Here is a 24,556-nt window from a genome sequence, read left to right on the forward strand (position 1 = left end):
CAGATTTAAGAAACCCCACCGAAGTGGAAAGATTGAAGGAGCACCAGCAGCTTAGCAGTTGGCTGAATCAAGCGAACACAAGGCAGACAATGCGGCCGTCTATAGGAAAAGCCTCTCGATGGGGCCATCGTGTCTCTTCAACCTGCCGCCATTCTTCCCTTTGGGCATCAGATTGTTGATGCCTTCACGGATCCAGCGAATGTACTTGGACACTTGTGTGTAGACACCATATTTGTGATCGCGTGCGCAGCCTTCGCCCCAGCTCACAATGCCTGTAACGAAATAGGTGTCCTTGTAGTGGGTAACGTGTGGGCCACCGCTGTCTCCCTGGCAGGCGTCCTTGGCGATTAAGTCGTAACCGGCGCAGAACATGCGCATTGAAATGCGCAGGTCAGTGGATTCTCTGCAGGTTTGGCGATCCACGTAGGGTACGGCGAGGCGCTGCAAGATGGTGGACGGCTGGCGACCCTCACCAAGACGTCCAAAACCGCTGACTAGACCGTCTGGCTGGCGCATCAGGACCTGTGTGGGAAAACAAATACCAAGGTGTCATTGTGGGACACGACTCGTCATGCAGTGACAGCAGGAAAGTCGTCCGGTACGCTTCACCGCCTGCAGGAAAACCTGCAGCTAAATGTTCCGAAGTAGCTGAATGTTTATCGAACGTAAAAATGAGGTGAAACGTCAGCATGCTGTCGCTATTTAGAAATAAATTATTCTGATTGGGTTTACAGTAGGCCAGGGTGTATTGATCCAAATATTCCCAGTACTGATGCCAAGGCTAATATTGGAACTGGGCTTTGAAGACACTGCAGAAATTTCCCGTCCCGCGCCCCCATATCGATGGCTAATCCAGCATCCATCTTGCATCCTACCTGACCTGTTAGCTCCCTCCAGCCGGCAGAAGACAATCTCACTATGATTCTTTTTTTTTTTGCCTCTTTCTCTCTTTTAATCTTGCGTTTCTTTTCGGAATTTAGAGACATTGTGTTCAGAACAGCCAGTTTCTTATTAAATTGTGAAGCAAAATGTCACGTTGCGTTGCGGATGTAAAAGTTGTATAATGTCGGTTTCTCAGCCTCGGGATGCTGCTGAGCAGCAACGGCTGTAGAAATGCACATGATAGATGTCACTGTGTCATCAAACACGTCCGAGATGCAGAGTTTTAATGTTGGCTAGTTGTCTTTAACAGGCAAAAAGCCAACAAATGTGAATAACAGGGAGGTTTTCCTTTTGTTAAGCTAATTTGCAATGTTGACAATTTGATAGTTATTTTTATTATTTACAAACAAAAGTGATAAATCAAACTTTCACAGTTGTGTTTTGTCTTCATTGTAATCATGGAAAATGTTTCATTTAACAAAAATCTTTTTAATTTGTGATTATAATCATAACAAAAATGTTATTTTACACATTTAAGTTATACATACTGTCAATGTTTCATAATTGTGATAATCACTGAATTGTAATAAATTCTTTGAGAATGATTGTAGCAAGAAAATCTGTAGTTGCGACATTCCTACTTCCAACACCAGGGGGCACTGCAGGAGGATGTTTGCTAAATGTTGTTTCTGTTTGTTTTTATTGTCTTTTTTGTAAAGACAAAGCAGTTTGCATGAGATCATATTTAACTTATATGAGTAAGGGCTCATTTATGCTAACCTTACTTGCATAAATAGCTAAATCCAGTTCAGTTTCCAGCTTCTAAAGGTGAGTTTCTGTAGCAGCGTGCAGCACTAAACATGGCAGCAGTGGAGAAGATCGCGATAAGTTACGTTCTCAGAAAGAGATAGACACAAAATCTGTTTTGAAAATTCCAATAAAAATGTTGTGACACACAAAATGAACATGTACGTATGTGTTTAACGCTGAGGATAAATGAATCCTTGCTGTCGACGTAGAAATGTCCAGCTGTTAGCACGTCTTGTTGTTAAGCTACAGGTAGCTACTTGGGAGTGTTATACAACTTAAGTAATGACAAACATGTTTATTTTGGTTTTAAAGCAATGCCACAATGTTGTACCTTTTCAGCGAAGTCGGCGTCTGGTATGCAGGCCGGCAGGATGTACCTGGTGAACTTGATGGGCGTGGCCAGTTTGATGAGCGCGATGTCGTTGTGATACGTCTCCGGTTTGTACTTAAAGTGAGTCATGATGGTTGCCACATGGTGTACAGCTTCGTTACCCTCATTTACCAGCGTGTCAAACTCACCTGAGTGTTCAGAAACAATAACATACATAACAACATTTAGTTTTTCAAAATAATGAGGTATAAATAACTGTGAATGCTTTATTTATGGCTAATGGAAAAAAAAAAGTCATTATTTAATAATCTCCAATCTGGGTGACAAAAAGTATCACAAGAAAATCATCTAATAAGCACATTTATAATGTAAAAAACTTATTGAAATATAAACATAAAGTACATTTAAACATGCTGAACACACCGGATTCCCTTTGAGTCAGTAAAGTGTTCATTTTTAACCGATATATTCTGTATAACTTCATTCTGACAAACAATTCACGACTAATGAAATCTTATGATGAACCTGTTCACCCTTAACGCCTTACACATCCTGCTACACGCAGTTTCTGAGACCGACTCCATCATTTTATGGGTTGTCCACAGTCTGAAACGTTTCTTCTGCCCCCTGGTGGACACCTTCTACACTACAGTAATCTTGACATATCGCACACAAACGCAAACTACTTATCTGTTTTTTAAGCATTTTGTTAAAGAGCCAAACAACAACTTAAGATAAAAACTAATCTGAATTTCTGCCCATGTTTTCTTGGCCCAGGATTTAAAGGGTTAAATGTGATTACAATGTCCCACATAGTAATCACAAATTACGCCTCCATGACATCAATATTTTTCATCATTTCAAAACTTAGAAAACCAAACAAATACTCTAAATCTTTATGTTTTCTGTAGTTCAGAGTTTTGTCACATTAAATTAGTAGTTTCCCTTTTTGTTCTGCGTTTCATCCCAAACAGCAACGCTTGTCTTTGTGTTCAGGAAGATGAGTCTCTAAGTGGCGCTGTAACTTGTTTGGCCTCCTACTGCCAGGTTATAATGTTTAGAGACATCCAACACACTGGTCTGTCTTCGTACCCACCGTTACTTTACCGTTACCTGGTCAACGCCAGGCAACATGTGACTCGTTGTATTTTCTCTGATTTCTTTCACAAATTAGTCGATGTTGTACTGCTAATGCAAAATGTATGTGTGTTATTTAGCCTAGCTGGGACCACCGTAGGCCCTGTAGTTTGGAAACCACTGCACTAACTAAATAATAAACTATTTCAAGAAAATCAATCTTACAATCTGCTGCATCACTGAAAAAAGGATAAGAAATTTTGAAGAAAGATCATGTTTCTGATGGAAAACTGATCCTGATAAATTCTCTGTAATCAGGTTAAGTTCTGTAGTTTTACCAACTAAAACACGCCAGTCTTCATAAATCCGTAGCCGTTTACGTGGTTTGACAGCGTGTGATCTGACCTACCCAGCTTGACGTAAAGGTAGCGTGTTTGGTTCATGCAGTGGGCGGCAGTCAGGATAATGTATTCGTTAAGGATGGTTCCCCCACAGAAGCCTTGGTGGTCCTCATTCATTAGCAGCGCCTACAGAGACACGACCAAAGTAAACAGGGACCAACGGGATGAAGGTCTGGATGCTTGTAATGGCCAGAAAAACATCCGTTGTTTACAACCAGGTCGCTGTCTCTACCTGCCACGGACATTCTCCTGGAGGACAGTCCTCTCCGTTGACGATGCGAATATCGCCCACCCTCTGTGGAATGATCCTTGGTTCAGAAACTGCATTCAGAGGCAGACTGGTGTCGATCGGTGGGGGCAGACTGGTGTCGTTGAGGAGGTGCTGCTGCCCGGTGACGTTCATATTGACGTCCAGCTTTGTAGCATTCCCCACCGTTACGTTCTTTCTCTCGTAATTGAAAATGGTCCGGACGTTATCCGTGATGATGACGCCACATTTAAAGGTCTCTGCAAGAATTTGTGAGAAGTTTAGAGGTCAGGTTTTATGATCCGTGGTGCAGCGAGGGTTCTGATGAGGACTAGCAGGAGAGATCATATTTCACCAGTTTTAGCCTCTCTACACTGGCTTCCTGTTAAATCCAGGATAAAGATTAAAATTCTTCTCCTCACATATAAAGCTCTCCATGACCAAGCTCCATTGTACATAAAAGATCTTATAGTTCCATATATTCCAAATAGAGCACTTGGCTCTCAGACTGCAGGTTTACTGCTGGTTCCCAGAGTCTCTAAGAGTCCTATGGGAGGAAGGGCCTTTAGCTATCAGGCTCCTCTCTTATGGAACCAGCTCCCACCGTGGGTTCGGGAGGCAGACTCCCTCCACACCTTTAAGATGGAGCTGAAAACCTTCCTTTTCCATGATTCTTATAGTTAGGATATGAGCATCTCCTGAGTTGGAGTCTGCATGTACGGGACCCAACTGTCCAGGTTCTGCTCATTGTTCTTATAGTTATGGGTAGTCTAGCCATCCATTACTTATGTAGCAATGGGGATGTTACCTGATGGACTGAGAAGTACCGCGCTCTATTTCTCTAATATATTAATGTATAAATATATGCCAAAATTGCCGTCTCTAACTTATTTCTCCTTTTTTCCGCAGGTCTTCCTGAATAAGTGCAGTTGTACATGTTGTTCTGTCTTTCCTGTCCTCTCCACCCCAACCAGTCGAGGCAGATGGCTGCCCTCCCTGAGCCGGGTTCTGCCGGAGGTTTTCTTCCTGTTAAAGGGGAGTTTTTTCCTTCCCACTGTCGCCTCGTGCAGCTCAGGATGGGGGATTGGATCCAAGTCATGACTCGATGCAATCAGTTGGTTTCTATTATAGGATATGTATGAATTGGATTGAAATGATGTGAATGTAAAGAGTCCTGAGACAACGTTGTTGTGAAGTGACGCTGTACAAATAAAGCTGAATTGAAAGAAATTCTGGTCTGGGTCCTGTTTTTATCCTGTCTCCTGCCATCAGCATGAAAAGTTTCAGCACATCATGTGCATCTTTCTGCTTTCCTGTCTGTGGCCTTTGAGAAATTGAGCAATCAGATTACTCCTTGATTTTTTCTCACCATTTGAGAAGCAGGATTTTTCGTCCGATGATAGAAAATATCCGTCTGCGCAGGAACATTCAATGCTTCCTCTGACCACGCTGCAGAAATGTTCACAGCCACCATTGTCTCTGTCACAAAGCTGAGGAATAACTGCAAAAACAGCGGAAACAAAGTGACGGCAGCATTTTCTACACAGGACTGAAGCATTATGATTCATAAAAGCCAAGAAAAACATTGAACTCTGCTGCAACAGACACCTTTCCTGCAGCAGGGAAATCAGTACTGGACATTTAAATGTCGGACATCACTTGAACCAGTCAACAAACAGTTTCATCACTCCTAGAATTACCCAAAACCTGAACATTAGAAACACCTAAATTTAGACAAAAATATCGTGAAAAGGTTTTTACGCTGTCATAAGAAGGATTTTCAGAAATTTTGATATAGAAGTAGATTGCAAAAGTGTCATAGAAAGACTGGACGTGAAGTAAGGGGTCACGATGTGGCCAGTTCATTTAGAGTGAGGATGGTGCAGTATGTATGGACGGATGGAGGAGACAAAGGATAACCTCCATCTTAGAAGACGACAATGAAATGTGGAGTTTTATAATGAATTAGAAAGAGAAACGAGGGAGAGTGGCTTGGAAAAACCGTGGAGGATCCCCACAGGAGGAGGAAAACCCTGAACGTTGCACGCCTACCTGCAGGCCATGTTTTACATGAGCGCCAGTTTAGATGCTAAACACCTCTCAGTGGAAACGCCTGTGAATCAGCTGAACTTCAGCTGTAGTTGAGTTTTAGGGGGATTGCTTTTATTTTATGAAGAACTGTCCTGGAAACGCAGGTATAGACCACATGGCTTCCAAACCCAGTTTTCCAGGCTAAGCAGGAAATCAGTCCAACTACGAATCCACAAAAACCTTCCAGGTTAGACAAAATGAGGTCCTAAATAAAATCATTTTCCCAAAGATTGTTGTTGTTTTCCTTTTGGCTTTTCCTCATGAAGGGGTTGCCATAGCGACTCATCGGCTTCCACCTACCGAGCCGATAGGGAAGCCTCTTTCTGTGGGGGTCCGTGTTCTCAGCCTTCAGAGAACACTTGTGTCCCGCTTGGGGCTGCAGCATAGGAGATCAGGGCTCAAACCACCGACCTTCAGGTCATTTGCCTCTAGATTAAAACAGACATGATCATTTCTGCACCATGAGATGCATTCTGATGGCCATTGGATGGAAAACTGAGGTACCTCTGAAAGGTTTTCATAAACATGTTCTTCAATGATTACTTTCTGCAAGATCTTCACACCAAACTGTCGGTAACTTTAGTTCTAGTTCGCTTTCATTTTGTTTCTGTCTCTTTGTTCCTGCTCGGCATTGTGTTGATGATGTTTGTAGGATTGTTCAGCTAACCTACCAGTCTGCGGTCCACTCATGGCCAGATTGTTCCACACTAATCCCGTTCTGCATGGTACCCTACAACTCCATGTGAGAAAAGGTTCCAGTAAAGCCCTCCAGCCCTCTGCCGCTACACAAGGCCTTCGAGATTTCCAAAGTACAATCTGAACAAATCTATATTGGATGCTTTGAAATGATTGTTAGCCACAAAGTTCTACCTAGAATCCACAGGCAGCCACAGAGGTCCGTTGGACACATCCTGAGAGGAAGAGTTGATTTGGTGGTACAAAGTGGTTTTAACAACCATCGCCGCTGGAGAGACCGACGTCTGGACTACGTTTATTAACCTTCTGCTACTATAAATCCAATTAAGCAGCAGGCGATGGCTTCATGGAAGCTCTGCATCATCCAGCCCTCCCAGTATCCTGAAACTAAACCAACAGACCGACCCTGACCGTCCATGAGGACCTTAAGTCATGTACCAATTTCACAGTTGAAGCCCTTGTATCCCTCCTGGCAGTAGCAGGTGTAGCTTCCAATCCCGTCTTTGCATTGTCCATCATTCAGACAAGGCTTTGTCTGGCATGCGTCTCCGTCTGCAGGAAGAGATGGAGGAAGTCCGGTGAGGAGTGGGAGGTTCGTAGATCAGATTGTGTTTGTGAGACTTACTTACCTACATATATGGCCCAGAACTCATCCTAAAGAGAGAAAAAACATTAAACAGTTCAGCCTTTATCAGAACGTCTCAGGAAAATTGTCCAAGTGGACATAAAAAGGTTTCTGGTGTTGGTGATTCTTACCGTTTTCTCTTTGTTTTCAAAGATCTCTCGCGCCTCCTCCCAGTTGCAGCGCTCCTCCATGCACTCCCTCTCCTTGTTGCCTTGTTTCAGCTCCTCTAGAAAGCTGTTGGCTCGTCTCTGCCGGGCCAGAACCTGACTGGCCGCCTGGCCGTCCAGGAAAACTGGTGACGCAACAACAGCAACGTGCGGTTTGAAAAACATTTTCACATTTGGAAACAATATTTAGAGCATTAATAAGCTATGAAGAGGATGTTCCAGCGTCTGACATGTGAAAGCAGAAGGTCCATTCACATCCAAGAATATCTCCAAAAGAAGAAGTCGTGTTTGTGTGTTTCTGTCAGTTTCATTATACTAAACACTCACAACATCATGGGGTCATCATGGGGTCATCATTGGGCCAACAGCCAATCAACAACTCCACCCCCCTCCTCAACTACCCCCCCAAAAACATTCAACATGCTTCTTCTTCTCCCTGTTTAAATCCCACATTCCTCCCCGCTGAATCTAGACCGGGTCAAACGTACCGTGAGCGGCGGTCAGGTGAAGCAGGAGGACACCGGTGGACAGACACCAGAACATGGCCCCGGCTGGAGAAAGCTCCGTGTTCTGAGTGGGAGTAATGGAGTCTGAATGTGGCGAGGAGGGGAGGTGGAGAGGCCAACGACCTGTACAGAGGGAGGGAGAGCCGGGGGAGGAAGGCCGGCCTGGGCGGTGCTTTTCGCAGACATCCAGGCTGTTGCAAATATTTGACCCCCATCATAACTTTAGTGGAAAACGGCAGCTCCTGGAGGGTAACGCTGTGGGGAAACTGGGACTTCCCGCATGAAGTCAGAAATATATTGTATCCCATACTGGGACCATAAACAGATCCCAGTTCATTCTGTCTGAAAAAAGCTGGTTTAGTTCCTGTCTCACAAAGATCCTCCTCCCTACAGGTCCACTGTCCTCTGATTGGCTGTCTTCTGGAAGCCTGCAGTCCCAGTCCCAGGCTGTCCCAGTCCCATTCCCGGACTGGGACAGCCTGGGACTGGGTGCTGGTGGATTTAAAGGTCTCCAAACTTTTGAGTGATACACATATGTATATAAATATATCTGTACAGTTTGTGTGTGTGTGTGTGTGTGTGTGTGTGTGTGTGCATCAAGGAGTTAAAGAAAAAAAGCACATTTTGTAGTAAAACACAATTCAGGATGTTATTATTGTGACTCTAACGACGTGTGAGGAAGGGTTTATATTGAATATGATGGAATGAAAAAGACTTTATCCACTGAGGGAAGCTGAAGAAGCCTCTGACTGAACAGTTTCCTCTCTGTGCTGGTAGAGGACGTGAAGAACTGTCCATTACGTTCAGCAGCTTGAGCAGTTTAATACTCTGGACTCTCAGGTCCAGATCAGTCCTCTAGAAGCCAAACAACCAACCTCGCGGTCGTCCTTCATTTTCCAGCTTAAATCGGTCCTGAGAGGTTAAGTTCTTCCTACCGGCTGAAGATAAGTTTCAGCAAACGATAACCCTCTTATTACCTCATTATCTGACCACAGCAGTGGCAAGTCTTTATAGCCGTTTCCACTGAGCGGTTCGGTCAGGTCGGTGTGGTTCTGCAGTGTTAGAACGGTCCGGTCAGCTCAGTTGGACCGACACAAATGCCTCGGTCTACGACCTTTGCAGGTCCAGGGCCGACCAGACCGTACCTCTGCAGGCATCCTTTCGTCTTTCCAGTGTGGACTGGACGGCATCGTTGTGTTTGTTGCTCGCTGGGCAGTGACATTTTTCTGTCCACCAGTGGTTTGTGACACCAGTAACTCCCAAACCGGACCGAAGCATTTTCTGTAGACCTACAACCGAAGGAGGTCCGACCCAAACCTAACCGCTGGAAACAGAGCTTGAGATGACATGGTTCATATCTGTTACTGATACAGAGGGCTCAATCTGCGGTTAACGTTTCCATGGCAACATGATAAAATTATCTCCAGACTGAAGTTTGACCATGTGCGGGAACTGCAGACACTGCTGCTGTCCAAAGTATTCGGATAAAAGGAGAAGTTAATATTCTGGAAGAAAAACACATTTTTCATGTTGACTGGTTCTTCAGGGAGGAAACGCAGTAAAGAGCTTTACTGTAAATCAGCATGTTTAACCTCTGACTCATCAGGTTCAGCTGGAACTGCAGCCAAGCAGCTCGGTGCTCCCCGTGAGCCGAGCCGAACACGATCCCGGTCCAGTCTGATCGTCAGCACTAAAGCTGCAGAACATTTTCTGACTGCAGTAAAACAGATTATTCACAGCAGAGCTAAACATGCCTCATTTCCTTTATCCTGCTGGGAATATCAGTATCGAGACATGATCACATGAACTGGTCTAATCCTCAGTTTAAACATTTAAGTGTTAACAACTAACTATTTAATTAAAAAAGAGCTCAGAGTTGATCATTTGAGAAAACTTTGGTTTTTTTCATGTAGGAATCTATCAAAACCAAGTTAAAGACACGAGCAGAGGCACAAACTGAAAAGACCAGCACATTTCCACCACCAGTCCAAAGTTCGACGCTTTGCTGATGAATCTTGTCAAGCTGCAATATGTGAGTAACCAGTAGGGGGCAGTGTAGGGACCAATCTGACCAGATACAAGGTCACAGGATCACCAGCGGGAATGGTGAAGCGTTTCGAAGACGAGGCAGAGGATGTTTGGTTTCGACGTCTAACTAACCTTCTTCTGCTGTTTTTTTTCACAATGTTTTGTTTTTCAAAATTAACCAAAAATCTTTAAATTCAGCGATTTCTGTGGTGCAAGACGTCCAGCGGCGCCTCTGGTGGGACCCTCCGGTAACAAGCGTGATCTAAAAGCACGTGAAATCCTCATGAAGCAGCTCCTTGGCCCTTCGGAGGTTAAAGTTTTCTGACTTTTACATCCTCTTCATGATCCGTTAACAACGGTTAACAACGTTAGCACCAATGGTTAACAACGTTAACACCAACGGTTACACCAACGGTTAACAACGTTAACACCAACGGTTACACCAACGATTAACAACGTTAACACCAACGGTTAACAACGTTAGCACCAACGGTTAACAACGTTAGCACCAACGGTTAACAACGTTAACACCAACGGTTACACCAACGATTAACAACGTTAACACCAACGGTTAACAACGTTAGCACCAACGGTTAACAACATTAACACCAACGGTTACACCAACGGTTAACAACATTAACACCAACGGTTACACCAACGGTTAACAACATTAGCACCAACGGTTAACAACGTTAACACCAACGGTTACACCAACGGTTAACAACGTTAGCAACAACGGTTAACAACATTAGCACCAACGGTTAACAACGTTAACACCAACGGTTACACCAACGGTTAACAACATTAGCACCAACGGTTAACAACGTTAACACCAACGGTTAACAACGTTAGCACCAACGATTAACAACGTTAACACCAACGGTTAACAACGTTAGCACCAGCAAAGGTTTTTAATTTAAAAACAAATATTTACTTTCCAAACAGCGCTACAGATCAATCAAACATTTACTGTCTTACTAAACAATCTCACTCTGGATTCATGAAGAATCTTTATTTTTATTTTCTGAACTGGGAATAAATCACTCTTCCTAAACTGGTCTCTGTTGCAGTTGATCAGGGGGAAACTGGTGTTGTTCCAGTGGGTGGGTTCTTCATGGTGCCGTCCACCCAGTCCACAAAGCTGGCCATGTTGGTGTACACCCCATAATACCCTGGATGGGAACAGCCCCGCCCCCAGCCAACCACTCCCATCAGAAAGTGGGTGGAGCCATGCTGCGTAACAAGTGGGCTGCCGTCATCTCCACGGCAACTCTCCAGGGTTCCCTCAAAGTATCCGGCGCACAGCATGTTGTTGGTAAAGTTGAACTGGGCCTTCTGGGAGCACTGGGAGTTCTGCATGATAGGAACTGCCATCCTGCGAAGAACTGGGGAAACTGGAGCACTGGACTGGGTGTCAGCGTTGCCCCCGGTGGTCCTCCTGCCCCACCCAGACACGGTGTGGTAGCGCACCAGCAGCAGTTCCCGCTCAGCCAAGTCCTTGGTGGGAAGGCAGACTGGGATGGCGTAGCGGTTCAGGGTGACGGATCGGTTCAGCTGGAGGAGGGCGATGTCGCCGTCTCCTGTTGCAGGGACGTATCTTTCATGTGCAATCACCATGGAAACGGGCATCTCCTGTTCTGTGCCCTCATCCACATCTAAGTTATGTTCCCCTGGTTACATAAAGAGAAGCTGTTCAGCTGCAAATCAACAAAAAATGTTCTTTAAACTCACAAAACAATCGTTTAAAAAGACAAACAAACATGTTTACTGTTCTGGAGAAACTGCTGTAAACCTGATGAGCATCTTACCAGCCAGCACGGTGAGGTTTTCAGGGCGGTTGCCATAGACGCAGTGGGCAGCAGTGATGGCCCAGTCTGGGTGGACCAGAACACCCCCACAGTGACTCTTTCCATTTAACCGAATCAAGACCTGATCAATAAATAATAAAATAAAATAGTTTCACATCATAGACCAGAGATCCTTAACTGGGTCCCACGAGGTCCGCAATCCAGCAGTTTTTCCATGTGTCCTTTCTCCAACACAGCTGGTTCCAATTATTGATTGTTTGTGGAGAACCTTATTGGCTGTTCGATCCATTTAACTTGATTCAGGTGCGTTGAAGCAGAAATACATGGGAAACCTTCTGGATGGCAAACCTGATAGGACCCAGTTGGAGACCTCTGCCAAACACTGTAAATAAAAGATGTCAGCTCTTCAGAAACCATCGGTTTTTCTTTTGGCAGCAGTTCCTACTGTCGCCATCTTAGCAACGCCACGCGTGTCGTCTCTTCCAGAAGAAACAAAAATGGGCAAAGAGGTGGAGCTAAGGGGGGGGGGGGGGGGGGGGGGGGTGTCTGTGAGCATGGGGGTGGATGATTGACATTTAGCATGCTCCAACCTGCCTGTAACTAAGAGCTAACCAAGCTAACTGAGAGCTAACTTGCTAACAGAGGTAACTGTTAACTTGCTAAAAACCATGATTGTTCTACATTCCTCCTTCTTGAAGCGGGAGATCGTGTACCTGTCAATCAAAAGGAGACGCCCCTAACTATATGAAATTACTTCTAAAGGAGGAGTTAGAGAAAAATTCACTCCACAGTTGTCATGAAGGTAAACCGGACCTATTGAACCTAAAATGGATTTTTGTACCAGGCTGTAAACATGTTTATTTCTGTTGTAAACATGTTTATTTCTGCTGTAAACATGTTTATTTTTGACTTTAACATGTTAATTTCTGCCTTAAACATGTTTATTTCTGCTTTAAATGTGTTTATTTCTGCCTTAAACATGTTTATTTCTGCTTTAAATGTGTTTATTTCTGCCTTAAACATGTTTATTTCTGCTTTAAGTGTGTTTATTTCTGCTGTAAACATGTTTATTTCTGCTGTAAACATGTTTATTTCTACTGTAAACATGTTTATTTCTGCCTTAAACATGTTTATTTCTGCTTTAAATGGGTTTATTTCTGCTGTGAAGTTGGTCTTTTTAACATGGGAGTCTATGGGGATTTGTCCTGTTCTGGAGCCCCTAGTGGATGAAGGGGGAACTGCAGTTTTTGGCCCTTCAGTATGGGCTTCACTTTTACTGCCGGAAGTTGCCTCTTGAATCAGACACAAATAGGTGAAAATAGGATAATTTAAAGTGATATCAGGATATTTCTTCACTTCCCATCTGGAACCAGATTAAGGTCTTGGATGTGGCAGAAACATTTTAAGCGCTCTAGCAGCAGGTGTCATGGTCCTTTCTCCATGGAGCGGTGTTTACCTGCCAGGGACACTGCCCTTTGGGACAGTGATTCGCTCCCACCAGTCTGGTGTGGTCAGTGACGCTCTGGTTGGGTCCTGTTTCTGCTGGGACCACCTGACCACATGGGAACTCAACTGCAACACAGTCACATCAACAGATGATATCTTGGTTCGTACTAATAACATCTTGTAAGATATTAAACTGATCAGTTCATGTCAGAAAATGATTAAAGATTGATGGTTTCTGAAATATGGCAGCAGCCTTGTTACCGTTAGCGCCACACTGTCGTCCATCTTCTCCCAGCTGGTATCCGTCAGCACAGGAACATCTGCGTCTTTCCGCTGAACCTCTACAGAAGTGCTGACAGTGTCCGTTCTGGTAGAGACATCCCAGCGAATCCTCAAACACTGTGGACAAAATGAGCCAGTCCAGGAGAATGTTTCATAAAGCCCCGCGGACCTTTTCTACCCCCAAAATCTACATTTATACAGCTTTATATAAACACTGGAATGTCACTTTAATAGTATTTATCATTTATATTAGCTTTTCAGCTAACGTCGTGTCCCTCATTACCCTCATGTCCCTCATGTGCCAGTGCAGGCGAGACCAGACCACTTTCCCAATACATCCTTTAAAAACATCAGTTACCATCATTTACTGAACCACCAGTTACCACCAGCAACTGCACCAGTCAGTACCATAGACTGTATGGTCAGTACCAGTGCTGCCATGGTTACAACAGCAGCTCCGTTCAGCCCAGTTAGCGAAACTTGCTGTTTTTAACTGTTGCTAACACATCAATCCTGGAGATTCATGGAAAAATGTCTTGTATGTGTTAGATTTATTCATGGTTCCACATAAATAAAAGATAGTAGAGATTAACTGAATTAACTGAATGAAGTATAAAGTAGTAAAAATGCAGTCAAGAAGTAAAAAAAAACCTCAGTGTGGAAAAAAGATGCATAAAAATCCTGTTAATCATTTAATAAATAAATGTAGCAGTCTGAATCTTAATCAGATGGAGCACCTCTAATCATGAAACCAGTAAATCTCTGCAAATGCAAAGTTTTTCTGGATACCTTTGGAGCCGTAAAGCAACAAGATGTGTAAATATCTGTACATGTGTTTCTGGTGAAGAATAAATCCAGATGGCGCAGATGGAAAGACATAAGCAACGCCTTTCAAAACGCATTTCAACATGTTTGTCTTGAAGCATTTTTAGTCGGGACCTCGATCAGATCATCATCGGTGCCATGGCTCACCTGTCTGGCAGTGCCGCCCCTCGTACCCTTCAGGACAGTGGCATTCATACGAGCTGCCCATGTATGTGCACGTCCCGTTGTTAAGGCATGGGTTGATCTTGCAGGGATCGCGACCTGAAGGCAGAATTACGGTTTAAATCAGATCAGTACGCATTGAGCCGTGATGCTGATTCCACTGAAGCTCATTACACGCTAGATCTGATTGTAATGGTGACTTTCCATCATGTCTAATTAAACACAACGTTGTTTTATGCTAAATTGATGTGATGGATTTGACTTGAATGTCAGTGTTTACAAAGCAACAGGATCACATGATACTGAGAGCACTAAACAGAGACTGTGTAGAAGAAAGCTTAGTTTTATCTTGATAAATAATGTAAAGAATGTGTGTCAGTAAGATGAATGTAATGGACATGTACTTACGATTGTATGTCAGCCAGAACTCCCTCTAAAAAATAACCAGGACGAATCATTTCATTGAGCGTGTCCAGTTCATTATGAAATACATGCTTTAAAAAGTATTTTAATCGTTATAATTTCTTGCTCATTTAATCAAAAATTTAAAACAAAGAAAGAAAAACATGCCAAAAAAAGATGGTTCATCTCTGAACCATACTGGTCTGCTTCTAGGGTGCTAGCATGCTAATAGCTTAGCTGTTAACAGAGTAAACAATAACAATTTTGTGTGTGAAGATAATAAAGTGTTGGAGTAAATCATCTTATTCATTTCTTAATATCAAAATGTATTTTTTTTTAATCACAATGTTGCTTATTAATTTGAAATATTTTGTTGTTAAGCAGAAAAACTGAGATAATCATGCTAACACTCCAAAGGCGGTAGAGCGCTAAAGTCGTCTTTAGGTTTCTAAACATGAAGCTCCAAATAATGTGACTCTTTGCATTTCTTGAAATACTTTTTAATACTGTTTGTTAGCTAATCTTTGCTTACAGTGATCCAGTGAAGTTTTCAGCAACGTTTGAACTTTAGCTTTAGTTGTAATATTTTGAGTCGTGAAAATTAGCTTCTTTGTGTCGCTAATGCAGGTTTTCTTATAGGTGTTTTGTTTAGTAAATAACCTGTTCACCATGATTAAACCAGGAAATCAGTGTAAAACAAGTCCTCATTTGACAATAGAATGTATGTATGAACACAAGGAAGGAAAGGAAGGTTTGATCCGAACATGGTCGACTTTTATCAGGACTTTTTAATTTATTTATTTACTTATGGGTCAGTGCTACAGCATGACATACCCATACTGGGTTTATCTGATAAAAAAGGAATCTTGCATAAGAAAATCAATCAAATCTAATTTCTAATTTCACATTTTTACAAAATCCACGTGTTCGGCTGTTTTTTTTATGTTGGGACTTACTGATGTTCAGTTTTATCAAACTGAAAATGAATCTAAACTGGTTTCATGTTTTTATTAGCACAACTTTTCTGATGTTTTGTGTTAAATCTGGATGAAAAGTTAGAGGTCAGCGTTTTTCTAACCGTCTTGTCGTCGTTTTCAAACGCCTCTCGAGCTTCTTCATAGTCGCAGATCTCCTCGATGCATTCCCTCTCGATGTTTCCCTGTTTTATCTCCTCCAGAAAGCCGCTGTTCGCTCGCCGCCATCTCTGTAGAACAGCATTAGCCTCCTGCTTCTCCACAAACACTAAAAAACAAATTCTTTACTCCTTAAACTCCGTTATTTGACAGAAAGTTTGATAATTTCGTAGCATTTGCATGAATTTTTGCAGACAAACGTTCTGACCTGCAGCAGCCGCGAAACCCACAAGCAGAGTCCAAACTGTGCAGCAGCTCTTCAACAGCATGTTTGGTGTGTCCGAAGTCCAGCAGGAACGAGGCAGAAATCAGGGTTTTCTGGGGGGTTGGGGCTTTTAAGCAACTCCCTGCTGTTTTTATCAGGTTTGCAAACAAACCGAAGGAGCAGGAATCCCTCTGGTTACAGATACTCAATTCTGTGGTACTGATGTCGGTTGTTCCATCCAGTATTTAAACGGGTAGTCCAGGACATTGCTAATCAATCCTTTAATAAATAATCACATATTCTAATGCACTGAATGTTACCTGTTCAATTCAAATCATCCTGTTTACTGGAGTCAATTATTGGTATGGTTTTACGAGGCTTTTATGGATTAACTGAGTTTGGAACAGGATCAATACACCAGCATACCTACATGCAACCACATGTGGCACTTTTCTGACATAAAATGTTTAAAGGTGTGAAAATAAAACTTTAATACACAAAAAAAACAGTTTAAACCTCAATTCCTAAACTGGTTTTCTCCACATAAAAACAAAAAGTAGCTGCAGCAGGCTAACTTTTAGCACTCCAGCAGAAAGACTGAGGTTGTCCTCCTCTAAAATGGATTAATCTGTGTATCCTGGTGGCAAATAGTTTTCTGTTGCCATGGATACTCATCAATGGACCAGCACAGCCGGCGAAAAATATTGTATTAAAATAACACACCGTGACTTCAAGGCTTGACTAAGATTTAGTCTGTTTCACTAGAATTGTGATCATGGGATCATTTTAGTTTGAGCTCCATTTGACAAATAAACTCTCAACAACATTTAAACTATAAACGTTTTAAACAAAAATCTGCATGTCAGGGAAAAACTTCATATTTTAAAACTAAAAAGACAAAAAAAAGGACCCAGATAACCTGTTTGGGCTGAATCCGGGCTACTTCTGGCTCAGTTACGGCGCTGGTAAGTGTTGAGTGGACCAGAAGTGGACCAGACGCCAGCTTGTTGTCCACATGCGCTCAGTGTTTCCAACCCCTCAGTAAGAAAAGTAGCTATTGGCTGTCCTAAAGGTCGCTAAATGACATCATCACCTAATTTGCATAATTAAACAGATACGTATAGTTGTAACGGACAAAGCCGTGGAGAGACAAAATGTCGTGAAGTTAGATTGGAGATTTAAAACCCTAAACATAAAAACATCATGTCAATATTTTCAGTTTATCATTTTAGTTTTTATAGTTTATTCTGGTTTTAATGAGGAGTCTACAGATGTTACAGTACTTCTAACTTTTTCAGTGTTTTTGTTCACCTGTGTCATGAGGAGACATTAATGTCTGACAGTAAGCCAGGAAAGCATCAGTCAGCAGCTTCTGGCTGCTGTTAGACATGGGAGGGACATACATGCTGTTTATTAAAAAGTAAAACATACCTGCTTTCACCCAAATGCTCCCAGTAACAGCAGCAGAAAGAGTCGCTAGAGTCAGATGGCCAATCAGGGCGCTCGGACGCCACCCCGCCACTCACCACAGCCGCAAGAGAAAATAAAGGAGTAAATAAAATAATTAAATATACGCAAATATGTTTAGAGATGAGCAAAATGAATATATTATAGTTATTAAATAAAGGTTTTGTTTTAATCTATTGTCTAAAGTTTCAAATTAATGATGTTGTTTCGTCTCCGGGTTGCAAAAATGTTTGAAATTTGCTCCTCTGATGCAGGAAGGGCAAAATTTACGTACAAAACGTAAAAGACGTGTCCATAAACTTCCTGTTATGTTCATTTAGGTAAATAAATACTGATGTGATACTTTAGTACATGATGCTGTTCCATACACGTCTGTTTTGGAGTTTGGTCCCCCAATAGAAAAAGTCGCCGAAAACTCACTAAATGTAGCGACTTGATGCTAAGTTGCAACTATTGACCATATATGAAAGATGGACAGAGCCTCCGGCGGCTAAAAATTAAGCCTATGTGGAAGTGCATAAAACTGCAGTTCCCCCTTCATCCACTAGGGGCTGCAAAACAGAGCAAATCCCCATAGACTCCCATGTTAAAAAGACCAACTTCACAGCAGAAATAAACACGTTTACAGCAGAAATAAACATGTTTACAGCAGGAATAAACATGTTTACAGCAGAAATAAACATGTTTACAGCAGAAATAAACATGTTTACAGCAGGAATAAACATGTTTACAGCAGGAATAAACATGTTTACAGCAGAAATAAACATGTTTACAGCAGGAATAAACATGTTTACAGCAGGAATAAACATGTTTACAGCAGAAATAAACATGTTCACAGCCTGGTTCACAAATCCATTTTAGGTTTACTAGGTCAGGTTTACCTTCTGTGGGGGGAGTGACTTTATTTCTAACTCGCCCGTTTAAAAGTAATTTAATCTCAAAGTTCGGCATATTTAGGGGCGTGTCCTTACAGGTACCCGATCTCCCGCTTCAAGTCAGAAGAACGTAGAACAACCGCGGTTTTTAGCCGGCTAACAACGTGACTTAGCTTTAGCCCGCTTACCTCCGTTAGCTGGTTAGCTCCTGTTATCTCCGGGTTAGCCCGGTTAGCTCTTAGCTACAGAAAGCTCGGAGTTCGCTCGATGTCAATCATCCACCATGACGCTCACAGCCCCCCTCTCAGCTCCACCTCTTTGTCCATATTTGTATTTTCCGGGTGAGACGACGCGCATGACCCTGCCAAGATGGTGATGGTAGGAACCGCCCACCGAGCTTCAATTCAGCTCTTCAGAAACCTACGGGTGACGTCACGGAGGCTCCGCCCATCTTTTATACACAGTCTGTGGTTGCAACGCTGCAGATGCTCCAGATGTTGTCATCGGCCTGGATGTGGTTTCTGGTCAGAAATGGGACGAACAAGGAAAGCCTTCCTGAATGTGGCCGTGTCCTCATGGGACACGTGTGTGGTCATGTGACCGAGTTTAGCAAAATACTTCTGGAAAAGATAAACCCCTTGATGTCTGACAAACTGGATGTTTTGTTTGTTTGTTTTTTTAAACTCTATTATATGGATTGTTTTTCGTCATCTTTATTTAATCATTGTTATAATTGATTTAAAATGTAATTGTACTTTCTTTTTTTTTACACCAGTGGTTTCTCTTTTTGTCGTTGTATTTTTTTGGTTTGATGGAACCGTTAATGCACTTTAGCGTCTTTGTAATCAACGCGTCACAACCCCAGCTGATAGTTTTATTTACTCATTTTTACAACAGAAACATTTAAAAAGATAATAATCATCAACCTGAACATGTTACATGAAAATTATTTCCATTAAAGACTTAAAGTTGAATTTTGTCACATCTGGGAAATGTCGGCTGGTACTGGCGGCGCATCAGGTGGTCAGGTTGTGGACCAAAGCTTCCGAGCTGTTTTGTGACGGATCCAGAGCTGCGGTTCGGTTCTGGATCCAGTCCAGGTAGTTGGACACCCGGGTGTAGATGCCGTAGTTGCCCGGACGGGCACAGCCCTTCCCCCAGCTGACTATCCCCAGCAGGAATGTCGTCTTCTTGTAGCTGGTCACCAGCGGCCCGCCGCTGTCGCCTTTACACGAGTCCGTCCGACCGTCCAGGTATCCGGCGCAGAACATGTTCTCCGTGAGCGGAACGCCGCTTTCCTCTATGCAGGTCTGCGTTCGTATCCGTGGCACCTTCGTACGCCTGAGGAGGTTGGAGGTGGGCCCGTTCTCACTTCGCCTCCCCCAGCCGCTCACCGTGTGCAAGCTAACCGCCCACAGCTCGCGCTCGGCCAGATGTCGCGTTGGCAAGCAGATGGGCACGGCGTACGGCGTGTAAATGATGGGAGACGCCAGGCGGAGGAGGGCGATGTCGTTGTCGGTGGTGCTAATCTGGTACTTTTCATGCATGATGATCTCCGCCACCTGGATGGACTGCTCCGTGGATTCATTCACCGCCGTGTTGTGCTTGCCTGAGACGACATGAGAAGCAAAATCCACATTTTACAACATCAAGCCAGAAACTGGACGAGCTCCTGTTAGGATGGACCGCCATCACCCTAACCCTAACCAGCAGCTTCATACCTGCGATGACCTTAAGGAAGCGTGTGTCGGCGTTTTCCAGGCAGTGGGACGCTGTGATGATCCACGTCGGTTTGTAAATCACTCCTCCGCAGAAACCTTTGCCTTTATACACCAGCAAAACCTTCAGACAAGACACCAGAAGTGTGTGAGGCGCCATTTCCCACATTTCCACAACAGCTTCTTCACATTTTCACAGGTTTTTATCAGAGAGCGAAGCTGAAGGCTCCAAGTTCGCATTCATCTGGCCGATTGTTGAAAGCGCCCAACAGCAGCCGGCACATGAATATCGTCCGCGATACTAACCGGTACGCGGACCAAGTAAAAGATGCAAAGGGGGACAGAGCAGGACTATCGAGTTGTGTTGCTTTTGAAACTGGTAGGCGTGATTTATTTCTGTTTGTGAAAAATAATGCAGTTTTATAAGGAAAAAAATGTCATTTTTTATGCAGTGTGATGAAGGTTAAGCTTTCATCTGGAGACTATGACGCTCTTTTTACAGGTTACATTACTGTTATCGTGAGATGAGTCTGAGAATGAGCCGCTAGGAACAGTTTAACTGGTAATTGTCAGAATTAGAACCAGTAAGCTGATGCAGGCACGTTGTTCTCTTCGCTTTGTGGCAACGGCTTTTGTTTGTTTAGCGTCTGAAAACAATTAAACTGTTATTGTGAGGTGAAAAGATGATTTATTCTGTTATCTGGACATAATGAATCAGCTCGAGGATCATCGCTGTTGGTTTCCGTATGAATGGGTTCCAGTCGGCAGGAAATCACAGTTTGTGACAATAAGTCACAGAAAATGGAAATGATGCTACATTAGTTGCGTTTCCATGACGCCCAGAAAAAAAAAAATCATTCTAAAGAACACTTAAATGTAGAAAAACCTCCCACGTAAGTCTGCAAAGCTTTAACGCTGTCATGAGGTGGTTTTTCCAGTATATCACCAAGTATAATGGAAACACATATTTTCACATTTACGCGTCACCAGACGTGACTTATGGGGTCACATGACCAGTTTATGTCAGGTAAAGATGGTGTGATATGAATGCAAGGAGGAGGAGATGGAAACCATTTCCATTCCTGGCAAACAGTTTTACAGGGAATCATGACGAGAAAAAAGGGAGTTGTTGGAAAATCCGTCACAGGAAGTGGAAAACCCGGAAACAACGCTACCTGGCATCATCTCGTCTGTGCGAGGCTTTGGCTTATAACACTGTTAAATGCAAACACCTGCAAACTGCAGCTGTAGTTTGTCAACATTGTAGAAATGTTGCTTCTATTAATCATAAAACTGATAAAAATCAACTGAAATGTAGAACGTCTCAGTAAAGTTATGTGAGGGTGTTTCCTTCATCAAACTGTTTATTGAAACAGAATCGACCAGCAGCGTTGAGTAAACCACGACATAACGTGCCGACGTATCAAAAGCCGGTCAGTTCGATCTGGTCTGATGATGAGTAAACGATGATGAAGATGACTGTTTACACACATGCTGTCGATGAACCAGAACAGTTATGGTCGGAGTTACGTTCACTTGGAAAGGACACATAGCGGTAGTCGTTGTCGCGATGTCACCTGCGATCCTGAGTTTCAGAGCTTAAATAATTTATTTCCTACTAAATTCAGTCATTTAGCAGCGACTTTACAAAACACTTGAAGTGAGGAAGCCCCTTAAAGCTTTCATACATGAAGAAACATTCTGGATTCATTTGTGGATCGTGTTTGATCCACCTAAATGCCATGAACCAGTAGAGCAGACGGACTGGCACCCAGTCCAGGTGATGGACTCCAGCTTCCCTGTGAGCGGTGAGGAAAATGGTCAAACGGCTTGGTGCGTTAGGAAAAAGAGTTCTGATGACAGAAAGGAAAATCCGGATCTGATAATGTCCGGTTTTTCCACTGTTGAGGAAACACATACAGAACCCGTCCACAGCACCGTCATTGATCTGTGCACTCAGGTTGACCTTCTGGACTGCAGGTTAATAATATATGAGTGTAAAAACAGCATCCCATATGGGTGAACTGTGCCCCTTTTCCACCTACCTGCCAGGGGCATTCACCTTTTGGGCACTCGGTTCCTCCCACGATTCTCAGGTTCTCATCTTTCTGTTCTCCCTGTAGTACAGGAACCATGCCGCAAGCTATTGCCTCTGGAGCAAGAAAGCAGATGCAATGTGTTTAAGGGCTTTTTTCTACATCACTTCAGCTGTTTTTAATTAAAGATTATTTATTGTTACAGAATAATGACGAGGATGTAACATTTGTACGGTATAATCCCAGTTTAAAACATGCCGTCCCTCAAAGGTCCCTACTGGAACGACCAAACCAATTATTATTTCTATGCTGACGATATGCACATTTATGCTCCTGTAAATACTAAGAAACACTACTATTCCTGGCGCGGTGGCTGTGAAGCCACAGCAAGAAGGTCCCTGGTTTGATCCTTGGCTTGGACTTTCTGCATGTTCTTCTTATGTATGCGTGGGTTCTCTCTGGGTACTCTCCCACCATCCAAGGTTAGGTTAACTGGTTACTCTAAATTGCCCCTGTGAGTGTGTGTGGTCGTTTGTGTCTGTGTGGCCCTGCGATGGACTAGTGAGCTGTCCAGGGTGTACCCTGCCTTTCGCCTAAAGACTACTGGGATAGGCTCCAGCTTCCCTGTGACTTTTCATTGCACTAAATGGTTAGGATAATGGATGGATGGCTACTATTCCCACATATTTATAAAACATGGTCATTTTTCCTTCAATAATTCCAATTAGGAAAGTCATTTGACGCATCTCCAGACGTACCGGACAGCAGTGAGCTGCCATGTTTTGGTCCTGAGGAAGCAGTTGTGGAGGGTTGAGGGTTTTGGCACTGCTGGGACTTGAACCCAAGTAATCCAGACCCAAACCCATTTCCGTACTGGCTTACTCCAATGTAGGAGCCAATCCCAGTTTATCCCAGCAGCAACACACTGGAACACTGGAAAGGTCTCCAGTCTACCACTGGGCTTCATCACAAACGATCGCAAGATTTCTTTAAAATGCATCTCCAGATTAAGATAAAATTACATTAAACTACAACCGTAGTTCCTATGAAGCTGGGATGTCGTGTCAAACGTAAATAAAAACAGAAACAACTTTCTAACCTGTATTCAGATAAACACACAAGACAAGATATTGACGCCTGGAAGACGTTCCAGTAAAGCAGGCTCATGTTTGCCACCACCAGCATTTCTGACCCGTTTTGGAGGGTAGTGATGAACCCACATTTTTATTTTGTTTGGTTTTTAGAGTTTTAAAACCAAACAGCACTTGGTTGAAATGCTATATTCTAACAAGCAAACATGTAGAAAAACGAGCAACATGGCCAAGCGTCGAAGGCAAATTCTCCTCAGTACTGATTGTTTCCTGGGATATTCTGTCTATACCAACAGGTTTACACAGATGCCTACAGGAGGCAGATACTGCTGGTCCCCGGTTTACGCATGAGTTCCAGTCCTACGCAATGGTGTAAGTTGGATTGTTACCCTAAATCCATCCATCCATCCATCTTCTGCTGCTTATCTGGGGTCGGGTCGTGGGGGCAGCAGCCTAAGCAGGGAAGCCCACCCTTCCCTCTCCCCGGCCATATTTGCCAACTCTACGGGGGGGACCCTAAAGCGTTCCCAGGCCAGCTGAGAGATATAATCCCTCCTGGGTCTTCCCCAGGGTCTCCTCCCAGAGGGACGTGCCTGGAACACCTCACCAGAGAGGTCCAGGAGGCATCCTGACCAGATACCCGAGCCACCTCAACTGGTTCCTCCCGATGCGGAGGAGCAGCGGCTCTACTCTGATCTCCTCCCGGATGACCGAGCTCCTCACCCTATCTCTAAGGGAGAGCCCGGCCACCCTGCGGAGGAAACTCATTTCAGCCGCCTGTATACGAGATCTTGTTCTTTTGGTCACGACCCACAGCTCATGACCATTGGTTAGGGTAGGAACGTAGATCGACTGGTAAATCGAGAGCTTTGCCTTCTGGCTCAGCTGATTATGTAACACCTTTAGATGCTAACGATGCTAACGTCTTAAAGCTGCGGTGCCTTTGAGAGACGCGGACGTTACTGTTGTTGCCCGTAGAGACTCTGAGACGTGTTCGGTGCCTTGTATCCCAAATCAAACACATCGGAAGTCCCAACAGAAGAGACATCACCAAAGACATGAAGACTCAACAAACCTTTAGTGACACAGCTCCGTTCATCGGTGCTGAGAACATAGCCGTCTGCACACGAGCACGACAGCCGTCGTCCAAATGCGTCTTCCTCGCAGAAATGTTCGCAGTCTCCGTTCTGCAGCAGACAACTGTCCGACTGGCTCTTGTAGACTAAAATACCAAACCAGCCATTA

General features: G+C 43.6%; 2 protein-coding genes across 2 annotated transcripts in view; both read right to left on the reverse strand.

Annotated features, from left to right (window-relative positions):
- Positions 1-99: 99 nt before the first annotated feature.
- LOC306773906 (uncharacterized protein) lies at positions 100-17,529 on the reverse strand (the record flags this gene model as incomplete). The annotated part of the gene is made up of 18 exons (XM_079263850.1): positions 100-522; positions 2,024-2,211; positions 3,510-3,627; positions 3,734-4,008; positions 5,118-5,249; positions 6,974-7,087; positions 7,165-7,189; positions 7,292-7,452; positions 7,816-7,956; positions 8,979-9,150; positions 10,948-11,531; positions 11,670-11,790; positions 13,126-13,241; positions 13,377-13,514; positions 14,370-14,483; positions 14,793-14,817; positions 15,865-16,028; positions 17,436-17,529. 18 exons carry the CDS (start codon positions 17,527-17,529, stop codon positions 100-102), a joined length of 3,105 nt encoding a protein of 1,034 aa, XP_079119976.1.
- A 1,953-nt stretch (positions 17,530-19,482) lies between these two features.
- LOC306773908 (uncharacterized protein) overlaps positions 19,483-24,556 on the reverse strand; it is a gene marked incomplete at both ends in the record, with an annotated part of 31,909 nt that continues 26,835 nt past the window's right edge. Inside the window, 4 exons of the mRNA XM_079263852.1 lie at positions 19,483-20,075; positions 20,188-20,308; positions 22,230-22,336; positions 24,387-24,533. Coding sequence (XP_079119978.1) covers positions 19,483-20,075; positions 20,188-20,308; positions 22,230-22,336; positions 24,387-24,533 — 968 coding nt within the window. The remainder of the gene's footprint in view (positions 20,076-20,187; positions 20,309-22,229; positions 22,337-24,386; positions 24,534-24,556) is intronic.

The sequence above is a fragment of the Telmatherina bonti genome, assembly GCF_933228915.1.
Source record: "Telmatherina bonti genome assembly, chromosome: 24".
Taxonomy (NCBI): domain Eukaryota; kingdom Metazoa; phylum Chordata; class Actinopteri; order Atheriniformes; family Telmatherinidae; genus Telmatherina; species Telmatherina bonti.